Below are 12,387 nucleotides of genomic sequence, written 5' to 3' on the forward strand. Positions count from 1 at the left end.
GATGGTCCATATATGGGTCCCTAAATACACAGCTTTACAGGGGGCTGGATTTGCTTGTATAAGGCCTGCACATAGAGTGAACGTGATAACCGCTGCCCTAGAGACACTCACATGTTGAGGCGAGCGATGTAGGTGTTATGGCCGCTCTCTCAGGTGGTTGGTCCCCTACTGCATCCATTAGTCTCTGCTCACAACTCCAGCCCACACAGACTCCCTCGGCCTCCTCCCTCAGGAATAACACATACATATATCAAATTAAATTAAAACAAAAATTAAATCCCTGTGTTACAAGAACATAAGGTTACTGATTCAAGCACTTAAAAGATAGGAAATGCCAGAATTAAGGATGACCGTGGGACAGGAGTTCAGCCCCCTCGTGCATGTGCACCATGATACAGTCTTTGACGTCACTTGATCAGATCCCATTTTTTCCCCATTCGCTGTCTGGACAGCTAGTCAGGATCCTTTTTGTCCTGCTGACTCAATGTGTGGCCCCAGGCCTCATTCAGCACAAACCACTGAATAGAAAATTATCTATTTTCCTCCTGGGTGTTCTGATGGGGGGTTGCAACTTAAGTTCCCTCTAAGCTGCATGGCCATGCAGCTGCCTATTAAGCCCCAGGCAGAGGCTCAGGGCTGCGGCGGGGAGAGATGCCTCTCCCCCAGCACGGACCAGCCCCGGACTTGCTGTGGCCGGGGAAGAGGAGCCCCTCCCTTGGCCCAGCTGAGGCCCACCGGAGCTGCTGGGGAGAGGAGCCCCTCCCTTGGCCTGGCCCTGCTGGAGTTACCATGGTGGGGAAGAGGCACCTCTCCCCTGGCCCCGAGCTGATGCGATGAGAGAGGGCTGGGGGAAGACCTCTCTCCCCACCACAGCCCCGAGGCAGCATGCACCCCAAACCACTCATCCCTGGCCCCACCCCAGAGCCCACACCCCAACACCCTGACCCAGCCCTGAGCCTTCTCCCGCACTCCAAACTCCTCACCCTCAGCCCCACCACATGCATTTTATTATGTGCACCAATATGAAGGTGATGCTCCTCGTGCAAACCCAGAATTGCTCCCTGACCTCTCCCTGGGGCAGTGCTGCTCCACACCTACCCCAGCACGGGGCTGCAAACACATGTGGCTGAAGGACAGAAGGGGAGGGGGCAGCAGAAGCACATGAGCTGTCACAGGTAAATGGAGGGGGCCGGGCAGAGGTACCCCTGGGGCAGCAGAGACACATGGGAGGACTGAAGGGTCAGAGGCACACGGCGGGAGCTGCAGGTCATGAGGCCCCTGGCAGTCACCTTGGCGAGGGATTGAGGACTCCAGGGGCTTCTTTGGCAAAGTTCAGCACCCTCCAGAGGTGGAGACGGGAGCTGCTGCCTGAGAGAAGGAGCTGTTCAGGTAGAGGGGGGATGTGGGTGCTGGGGACCTGGGGGGATCCAGGCTGAGCCAACCCCTCAGCTGGGGGATATAATAGGGAGATGGGGGGTTTCTGGAAAGGGGATCCAGGCATTAAAATTGGGAGGCCAGATACTGAGGGAGCTGGCAGTGTAGGGACTAGTTTCTTGCCCACATAAAGGGGAGACTATGGGTCTGGGGTGCTCTGGGCAGGTGGAGACTTCCCCATAACATATGGGAACCCCATCTTTGCCTTGGGCTCTGCCTGTAAAGGCAGGGCCTGTGGCTGTGCTTTCCCTCCCTTGTGCAGCTTGGGGGTTGGTGAGGAGGCACCTGCTGAGCTGCCCCGGAGGGTGATGGGACCTACGTCTAGAAAGGGTGTGTGCAGAGGGCCTGGGTGCCTGTAGAACTGGTGGGGCTGGGGGTGCAGAGTGAGGGGCTCTGTCTGTATCCAGGGGTCAGCGGTGCAGAAAGCTGTGTCTGAGGACAGCGTTTGTGTGGAATGAGCGTGTGGGCAGAATAACAGGATGGCATGAAAGTGGAAGTGCAATGAATGCTGGGTGAGACAGATGGAATGGATGCACCAGCTGGCTGTGAGTCGGCCAGAGACAACTGATACATATTTAAGCACATATCTATAAATAGAACCTATTGGTTCTCTGCTTGCAAATGTTGGCAGGTCCACCTAGTATCTGAGCAACTCACAATATTTTTTATTGGTTTCTCATCCAACACCCCTGGGAGGTAGGGCAGTAGGAGCCTCCTTTTACAAATGGGGAACTGAAGCACAGATAGACTAATGCCCAGATCCATTGATTACCATGGAAATTTGGATCCTAAATATCTTCGTGGACCTCGGCCTAAGTGACTTGACCAAGGTCGCACTGGTAGAGGAGGGAACTGAACCCAATAGTCTCAAGTCCCAGTCCAGCCCTTCATCACCAGACTTACCCATCGTCCTGCATTCCAGCCTCTCTGAAATCTGGTTTAAATTAACTTCATAGCACTCTCTCATGGAGACAACCCCCTAAATTGTGCCATTCTGATTCTCCAGCGGGTTTCACACCAGAAATGCACAAGTGCAGACAGAAGCCCCTTTGGGGAACAGAAAGAGCCAAAGATGTGGGCCCTGCAAACACCCTGCACTCCCCTCTGTTCATTCCCTGCCTCAGTTGCAGCGGGAAGAGATGTTATAATCCCTGAACTGAGGGCCCTGTTACTGCTACATGGGGAACACGAGAGTAGACCAAGGCTGAGAGGGACCTCGTGGCTTCAAGCAAGAACCAGTCCAAGCAGCTCCTAAGGCAAATGCTGAAGAAGTAGGCAGGGGAAATGTCTCTCTCTGCAAAAGCTTTGACTGCCATGGCACATGCAGTAGAAAACCCCTAGATCTGCACCAGTGCAGTATTCACATTGTGCCCTGTGAAAACGTCACTCCCCTCCTGACGAGAACTGGCTGGGATTTGAGGGGCCCCACTTCACCCGTTAATCCATTCAGCTGCTTTGGCCACTCTTTGCTCCCTCCACATCTCCTGTCTGCACCACTCAGTGATTGTCACATGCTGCCTGCAATGAAACAGGATCCCGGGGTGACCTGCCATATCACACAAAGGCAAAGATGTTCCCATTGTCACGACCACATGCCAGGCAACAATCATTTACAAAAAAAGGCCATGGGGGGGGGGCACAAAAAGGGACACATCACAGCAGGGTGCGTGGGGAGAGGGGCAGCCACGGAGCAAGGCGCACTCTGTAATAGGGTGACCAGATGTCACGATTTTATAGGAACAGTCCCGATTTTTGGGTCTTTTTCTTATATAGGTTCCTATTACCACCACCACCCCCCGTCCTGATTTTTCACACTTGCTGTCTGGTCACCCTACTCTGTAACCATTACAAAATGCAGCTAGGGTCTCCCATCTTCTGGTGTTGCCAGATGCTCTGTGGCTACAGTTTGGAAGAGGAACCTGACTGCATAGAACATGGGACACTCCGAGGATGGGAATGTTCTAACACAGACCGAGAACGAGACCATCACACCCGACTCACCCTGGCTTCTGCTTTAGAGTCTGAGGAAAACACCATCTTCAAAGTAAGCGCCGAAGCAGCCCAGTCACATCCTAAGAAGAAACTGATGCAGGTGTGACGTGAAGGTTACTCCTGAGGTACCTTTGTCACATATGAGTGAATCCAACTCCCATTAACATCAATGGAAAGACTCCCTTTGACTTTGGTGGGCTTTGCATCAGACCCACAAAGCCTGGGTGAGCCAGTTGCTCGAGTTGTTGCTACAGAGCACTGTTGAGTCCCTAGTCAGCTCTGTGTTTGGCTGTTACACCCATGGGGAGGGGCACCTGCAGCCTGCTCAGCACCCACAGGAAAGTCACTGGTAACAAACAAACACTAGCCCCTCAAGGAGGCTCTAGCAGGCAGCTGTCTCGAGTCAGGTCCTGGGCCCCAGGCAGGCTTCTCTCACTCTGAGAGCAAGAGGTCTAGGCTCCCTCCCAGCCAGTTCGTACCTCAGCTGGGCAATCCCCTTTTAACCCTTCCCTCCAAGCCTCACCCCTTCTGCAGGTGTAGCAAGGCAAGGCTAAATAAGCCCACAACGGTTTGTTAAGCCAGTTTGAGGTTTGCACCCCCCTGTTACAGCCCATTCCTGCCCCCTGCAGTCAATGGGTTGTGCAGTTGACTCCAGTGGCAGAAGTATTAGGCCTACAGAGTGAGTGAAATTCCCTATTAAGGTTTAATATGCTCTTCATACCAGCTTTGCTCAGACGCAGCTGTGTGGACATGGGGCCGTGCATGGGAGAATCACCCAGAGTGTGTTAGGGTCAAATTCCACCTTGAGTTACCCCCTGTGCAGTCCTTTTGGCTTTTGCAGGAACAACCCTGGGCTGGCAGGAAGATCATAGGTCTCGTCCAGGCGTACCTTCTATGGGTCAGAGGTGTTACACAGATGTAACTGAGGGCAGAATTTGTACCGGCTCCATCCTTGTCTTGTAACAGAGGAATTACCATATAAACCAATCCAGGATTAGCAGCATAAACTACTGCATGGCCTGCTTCAATTGCTATGAATTCATACACTAAAAAATCCAGTTTATGGCTCCTCAGAGTGAAGAAACATTTTTTAATCAGAAGACAAACATACTTGGTAACCCCCAGAGAACAAGAAGAGACAAGGAGCATTAGGAAATAGGCGGGTGACACCTTCTTGGCACTCTCATTGCTAGTTACTCCTAAGCTAGGCATTATCAGTCACCAAGCACCACCTGGAGGCAGACATGGCATATCAAATTCTGTCTCTGCATGCATAGCATGCTCAGATTTCATGGCCAATAACTTCTCCAATAGTTCTTGGACTGTCCCTGCAATTTCCTCACTCCCCAGGATTATTTTCAAGACTTTCCAAATTTCCGCTCACATGATCGCATGGTGTGGGAATGCCGTACAAGTGCCCACTGAGCATGTAATGGCTCTTCACCTATAGTCACCCTTTGTAAAGTAGTTTAGGATTCTCCCAGAGGCCCCTTTTCAATTATGGAGGGAAAAGAGCTGCCCCATAGCTAAGGTTGTGTTGCAGTTTACAGCTGATTTTTCCAAGCATTTTAAAATCCATGTGCAGTAGCAGATTGGTCTGAACATTGCTAGGGTGGAGTTAGTGGTTGAAACTTGGACTCATTTAGTCAAGTGGCTCTCAGGCTACAGTCCCCTACTATCTCCAGCCCTCCCCTCTCCAACATGACCTGCTTTTAAAATGTGTATTTTCTTCTAACTGTTTAGCGCAGAGCTAAGGAAAGCCTAGTCCTGCTCCTGCCCAGGCCAAGCACACCTCAGCTCTATGTGTTTCACTCAGACCCAAAGTGTGTGTTTGGGGATATTTTAATCAGTGTGTAATAGGGTCTGTGGCTCTTTTGTAGCTGTGAGAGCAAGTGAGTGGCTATGAGGTAAATGTCTTCACTTGTGCCTGCTAAATTAGTAGTGCACTGGGCATAATTAGAACAGTCAGTAGCATCTGTCTGGGCTCTTGCAACTGGGTGATTGGCCATTAATCATCTCCCTGTCCTGCTTCTTTATTTTCCACTCCCAAATGAATCTTCATGGCCACCTACAGCACCTTTCTGATAAAGCCATGAGCACCCAGAGAAGGGTAAACAAACCCTCTTTTAGCTGCCCAAACTGTCATTTTGCCTGCACAAGCTTCTTGACCATAATGAATAAGAAACTGGGACCCTGAGAAAGTGGTCTGGGAAGCATCCCTGAGGACTCCCCCAGCCTTGGAGAATGGGAGAATTCTTGTGCACAAGAACAGCACAAACTATGGCAAGAAATACAAATTCTGAAGTGTAGCATCAGTTCTTGATTCATGATCTTTATTGGACTCCAGCAAAACTGATACAGAAACGTACATCTGGCATAAACAAATGTTGGAGACGGACACAGAAAGCCGTCTTAATAGCTGTGGGATTGTGTAAAACTGTAGGGGCGGGGGGAAGAAACATACAACAAAGAGTGACTGAGCGATTGGAACAGAATCATAATTCCACATTGGATCCCAGGATGATGGAGTCTCTGGGAATGGTGGGATCCCTCTTAGGAGGGCCAGGTTCTCAACTGTCCCTGGCTGCTGACCCAGCTAGTGGCAGGGCAGCCAGGCCAGTGCTGTCTTGGTGCAGTGGCTCCCGTTCAATACCTTGTCTATAATTCTATGTCCAGATTAGGTTTTACCTTTTTCACAGCATTCAGCTCTGCCCGCATTCCTGTAGTTAAATCAACATGGGTGAACCTGAGGGGAAAATAAGGAGAGAAAAACACATGCTAATTCTCTCTGCAGACATGATGCCTGAGCCCACAGTCTCTGTCACTGCGCTGCCCACCACTGGGGTCTTGCCCAGCTGCCTGCCAGAGCCCACAGGATCTGTATCATTGTCACTGCCCTGCCTGCTGAGCTCACTGCCAGCTGGTGTGTCTCACTTGGGGGAGGGGAGGAGAAGTGCTGGTGCAGTCTGTAGCCTGGCCTGCTCCCCCCACACCCCATTCACCCTGCGAGCTCTGGGCAGGGACAGTAATGTCCTTTCTGCACGTAAAGGGCTGGATTGGGCAGCCCTTACTCAGGGTGGGGAGCACTTACTGACACGGGCAGTCCCATTGATCGCTGTGGGGCTACTCAGCGCTCACAGGGAGCAGAGGCTGCAAAATCCAGCTCACAGAATCTCTCCATGGAAGCAGCCTGATCTCAGCTCTCATTGCTGCAGGGGATCCTCACGCCCTCTCCCCACAGGCCTAAGTTAGCCTAGATGCTTTGCTGGCCTAGGATAGGTGGAGCACCATGCACTCTGCCCCAGACATAAACCTCCATGCTTCTCCACACCCCTTACATGGAGGCAGGAGGATGGTATGGAATTGGCTACACCTGCTTTCTATCACCCAAGGATTATTCTGTCAGGCAGCTAATGTAACACTAATTTTTCAAAAAGGGCTCTAGAGGCAACCCTGGCAATTATAGGCCAATTTGGAAGGAACTATTGTAAAAAACAGAATTATCAGACACATAGATAAACATGATTTTCTGGGGAAGAGTCAATTGGCTTTTGTAAACAGAAGTCAGGCCTCACCAATGTATTAGAATTCTCTGAGGGAGTCAACAAGCATGTGGATAAGGGGGATCCAGTCGATATAATGTTTTTGGATTTTCAGAAAGCCTTTGACAAGGTCCCTCACCAAATGCTCTTAAGGAAACTAACTAGCCCTGGGCTAAGAGGGAAGGTTCTTTCATAGATCAGTAACTGGTTGAAAGATGGGAAACAAGAGTAGGAATAAACAATCAGTATTTTTCACAATGGAGACAGGTTAACAGCAGGGTTCCTCAAGGATCTGTACTGAGAGGTGTGCTGTTCAACATATTCATTAATAATCTGGAAAAGGGGATGAACAGTGAAATGGCAAAATTTCCAGACCATACAAAATTATTCAAGATAGTTAAGTTCAAAGGACACTGCCAGGAGTTACAGCGGGATCTCACAAAACTGAGTGACTGGGCAACAAAATGGCAGATGAAATTCAGCATTGACAAACACAAAGTAATGCACATTGGAAAAAATAATCTCAACTATACATATATAATGATGGCTTCTAAATTAGCTGTTACCACCAAGAAAGAGATCTTGGCGCCAGCATAGATAATTCTCTGAAAATTTCCACTCAATGCGCATCAGCTGTTGAAAAGGCAAATGGCGCGTTAGGAACTATTAGTAAAGGTAAAGAAAATAAAACAGAAAATATCATAATCCTACTATATAAATCCATGGTGTGCCCACACTTTAAATAGTGTCCAGTTCTGCTCGCCCGATCTCAAAAAGGATATAGAGGAACTGAAAAAGATTCAGAGGAGGACAACAAAGATTATTAAGGATCTGGAGCAGCTTCCATATGAAGAAAGACTAAAACGATTTGGGATGTTCATTTTAGGGATGAGATGACTAAGGGGGATATGATAGCGTCTCTAAAATCATGAATGGTGTAGAAAAAGTGAATGGAGGAGTGTTATGTACCCTTTCACACAATACAAAAACCCACCCAATAAAGCTTATCAGGCAGCAGGTTTAATACAAACCAGAGGAAGTACTTTTTCACACAATATACAACTAACCTATGGAGCTCATTGTCATGGGATGGTGTGATGGCAAAAATTATAACTGAATTCACAAAAGGACTGGCTGAATTCATGATGGATAGGTCCATCAATTGCTCTTAGCCAAGATGGTCAGGGACACAACCCCCTGCTCAGGGTGACCCTAAACCTCTGACTAGCGGAAGCCAGGAGTGGAAGACAGGATGGATCACTCCATAATTGCCCTGTTCTGTACACTCCTCCTGAAGCTCTGGTACAGGCCACTGTTGGACAAAGGATTCTGGAAAAGATGGACATTGGTGTGAACCAGTGAGGCAGTGATTATATTCTTATTTTCCCTCTGTCTCATTCAGTGCACAGGATGGATGATGCTCTCTGAATGAGCAGCCACTGAATATTCTTTTCATCCTCCTCATTCTGGCCCCAGACCTTATTTCCCACATGCTATTCAAACCCTGCACTGAGAACAAAAAAGACAGTTACCTTTTTCCATAACTGGTGTTCTTCTAGGTGTGTTGCTCATGTCCATTCCATATTAGGGGTGTGTGCTCGCCACATGCACCGGTGCTGCAAGCTTTTCCCTCAGCAGTATCCACACGGGACCGGCTCTGGCGCCTCCTGGAGTTGCGCCTGCATGGCGCGGTATAAGGGGTGCCGCCGGTTCCCTTCACCCTCAGTTCCTTCTTGCCGGAAACTCCGACAATGAGGAAGGAGGGTGGGTCATGGAATGGACATGAGTAACACATCTCAAAGAACACCAGTTACTGAAAAAGGTAACTGTCTTTTCTACTTCGAGTGCTTGTGTAACCCACACACCTCTTGGGTGTGGTGTTCTGTCCCATCTAGTGGCACTGAGATCACTTAGAGAGAGAGATAAAATGAGTCTGCCCTACAGCTTTAGTTAAGAGCTATGTGGCTTTTAGCTCATGCTGTAGAGGCTCATGCACTAAGCTCCAGAGGTCCCTGGTTCAGTCCTGCCCGCCGCCAACTGGGGTCTGTCGGCATTACAAGTGGGGCTCGTCCGGGATTTCAACTGGGAAGTCTCTGAAGCTCGGGACATGCTTCCTCAGCTAGGGGAAGTGTGTAACCCACACACCTTCTGGGTGTGGTGTTCTGTCCCATCTAGTGGCACTGAGACCACTTAGAGAGAGATAAAATGAGTCTGCTCTACAGCCTTAGATAACAGCCAATTGGCCGCGAGATGCACTCTTATGGAAGAGTGTGCCAGACCCTGGTTTCTGAGATGCAGCAGGTAGTCTAAGATGGACTGCACCAAAGAATGCGAGGGAGATATGCCATGCTGAGACGCCCAGTGGGGAAACCTCGTCCACTTAGCAAGGTAAGTCAGTCTGGTTGAGGGCTTCCTACTTCCCAGGAGGACTTGCTGGACCTCCTCCAAGCAGGTGCATTCCTCCGGGTTCAGCCATGGAGCATCCACGCCAAGAGGTGGAGAGACGCGACGTTGGGCTGCAGGAGCCGACCATGATCTTGTGACAGCAGGTCCGGTTGTTTGGGAAGGGGCCAGGGAGGGCCCGCTGCCAGATTCATGAGCGTGCAGAATCAGTGCCGGTGTGGCCACGCTGGGGCAATCATGATAGCCTGTACCTTGTCCCTCTTGATCTTTACCAGGACACTGCCGATGAGGGGGATCAGAGGGAATGCGCACATCAGGCTCCCTGACCATGACAGGAGGAAGGCATCAGAGAGAGGAACTCCCTTCAGACCTTCTCCCAATTGGTCCACCATTGCAACGAGGTAAGTATTGCTGGGGGAATGGTCCGGTGATGACGAGGAGGAGGCCGGTGCTGTGGGATCTGCCCTGTCCCCCGGAATGGGTGGTGGGCTGTTTCTCCAGGACCTAATGAGCCTGGGGGGGTCCTCTCCTCTGGGGCCTGCATCTGAAGGGGAGGACGGGATGCTGAGGCCAATGGCCTCTCCGAGGCCCCTGATACTGATCGGGTGACCTGAGGAGGCTGGGTAAACCCCCAGGAGTTCCAGGGGTACGAAAGCATCGTCCACTGTCCCTGTGGCCATAGGGGCAATTGCAGTGCCAAAGATGTGGGTGGTACCGCCGGAGTCAGAACTTGCCCCGGTGCCAAGGATCCCCGCTTGGTGCCGGCATCAGAGGCGGAGTGGTCACTGTCTGGCAACCAAGATTGGGAGGACCGGCAGTCCTTCCCCATGCGGTGCCGACTGCTGCGTCCCAGTGTGGACTTGTCCGAACGGGACGAGTCCTTGTCACAGGACCTCGGGGACCAGTGGTGATCAGCGGATTAGTATCGGTAACCCGGCGATCAACACCTCATACTGCTCGACTGGTACCAGGATCGGGAGCTAGACTGGGCCTGCTGACAAGAGGATCTCTTTGACCACAGGGATCTGTATCACTGAGATCGGTGCCGGTGGGCCGGTGATTGGTGATTCCGCTCACACAAGTGGGCTTGTGAGTGGTGCCGAAGCATTGGAGACATAAGGGGCCAGTCTCGATGCTCCTGCCGGGAGGGCATGTCTCTCTACAGGCCTGCGCCAGGTTCCTGGAGGGCTGCGCCTGGAGTTTCACTGCTGGTGCCCGGAGTCCAGGGACTGGAGAGGTGTTCACTGAGCCTGCCTCCCAATATCCGAGGTGTGGTGGCTTCGTGCAGGCGAGCGCTTGCAGAAGGGCCCCTTCAATGGGGAGCAGGGTTGCTGGGGCGGGGATGCTCAAAAGGATCCCAAGGTAGGCTTTCCCCTGGACCATGACACCACCTGAGCTGGTCACAGATCAGAGTATCTACCACGTGTGCGAAGGTAGGATAGTACCTGGTACCTGTGGAGACTCACCCTGTTGCCCCTGATGATGAGAGATGCGATGGTGTAGGTCTGATTGCGGGAGTTAAGGATCCTCGCAAGTGCCTAGTCCTGGGTGGGGACTTTAACACTGCCCTTGACTCGTGTGGCCCCACTGGCAGACAGACTTGCTAGGCCTCCACAGACATCTTCAGGGAGATCATCGACCATCCTTTCCTGGTAGAAGTCTGGCATGACCATCTGGATGATTCCACTACCATCACCTATGCCTGGGTGGAGGAGTCTCAGTCATGGCACTCCTGCTTGGACCGCATCTACATCTTCTGTTTTACCATCTTGCAGGCCCACTCCTCCGGCATATGGACAGCCCACTTCTGAGATTACCATATGGTGGCTGTGATGGTTGTGTTAACACCTGAGTGGCCAGGGCCTGCCTACTGGCATTTTAAGAAGAGCCTGCTGGAGGAGTGGGCTTTGTAGCATCCTTCTGGGAGTTCTGGCTGGAGGGGGCATGGGCATGCCTTTCTCTCAGTGCGGAGGTGTTGGGACACGGGTGCACATCAGGCTCCTTCTCCACGTCTACACCCAGGTGGCCAATTGGAAGAGGATACAATAATAGAACAGTCGGAGTGGGAGGTTATAGAGCTAGATCGGTGCCTAGCTGTTTGCCCCAGGGATCCATCCCTCTGCAGGGAGTGTCAGGAAAAGCAGGACAAACTCCAGGCCCTCGACAACCATTGGGCCCAAGGCACTTTTGTTTGGTCATGTTTCTAGCTCCTTATGGAGATGGATTGCAGCCCCTGCTTCACCTATGCCTGGAGAAGAAGAGGGGTGCCAAAAAGCACGTCACCTGCCTCCTGGAGGATCTTATAGATCTGGTGGAGATGCAGGAAAGGGCAAGGGCTTTCTACGCCAATGTCTTTTCCCTGGATCCAACCGACGTTCACACATGTAGGATCCTGTTGGATGAACTCCCTCTGGTCAGACTGGGCAATGGGGATCAGCTGGAGCTTCCTTTCACTCTGGCCAAGTGCTCGGAAACCCTCCCTCTGTTGCCGGCCAACCAATCTCCAGCCATTGACAGGATGACCATGGAGTTCTACTGAATGTTTTGAGACATCTTTGGCCTGAACCTTGCCATCACCTGGGCCAAGTCCCTGGGGAGCAAGGTGCTCCCCCTGTCATGCAGGAGAGCCTGGTCACTCTGCTGCAGAAGAATGGGGACCTCCACGATCTGAGGAATTGGCACCCAGCTTTCCTGCTCAACATGGAATATAAGGTCATAGCAAAGGCCATCTCGCTGCAGCTGAAGTCCGAGCTGGCGGACGTGATCAACCCCGACCAGACCTACATTGTCCAGGGGCAGACCATCCTCAGCAACCTCTAGCTGGTCGAGGACTTTCCTCATCTCAGTGAGCTGGACTCACAGATGGTTCTGCTGGTGTATGCTGATGACATACTCCTTGTGGCCCATGAGCTGGGAGACCTGGGTGCAGGTGGAACCTTGCAAAGTCATGTAATCAGCAGCCTCCTCTGCTCAGGTCAAGTAGGTCAAGAGCTGTGACCTGATGGTTGGGAACAGG

The 12,387-nt window shown here is 51.5% G+C and overlaps 1 protein-coding gene across 1 annotated transcript in view; it reads right to left on the reverse strand.

Annotated features, from left to right (window-relative positions):
* Window positions 1-5,853: 5,853 nt before the first annotated feature.
* LOC112117582 (NACHT, LRR and PYD domains-containing protein 3-like) overlaps window positions 5,854-12,387 on the reverse strand; it is a 475,696-nt gene continuing 469,162 nt past the window's right edge. Inside the window, exon 13 of the mRNA XM_026650507.1 lies at window positions 5,854-6,172. Within this exon, the coding sequence (XP_026506292.1) occupies window positions 6,085-6,172 (88 nt within the window). The 3' untranslated portion in view covers window positions 5,854-6,084. The remainder of the gene's footprint in view (window positions 6,173-12,387) is intronic.

The sequence above is a fragment of the Terrapene carolina genome, unplaced genomic scaffold (assembly GCF_002925995.2).
Source record: "Terrapene carolina triunguis isolate 2854851 unplaced genomic scaffold, T_m_triunguis-2.0 Scaffold90, whole genome shotgun sequence".
NCBI lineage: Eukaryota > Metazoa > Chordata > Testudines > Emydidae > Terrapene > Terrapene triunguis.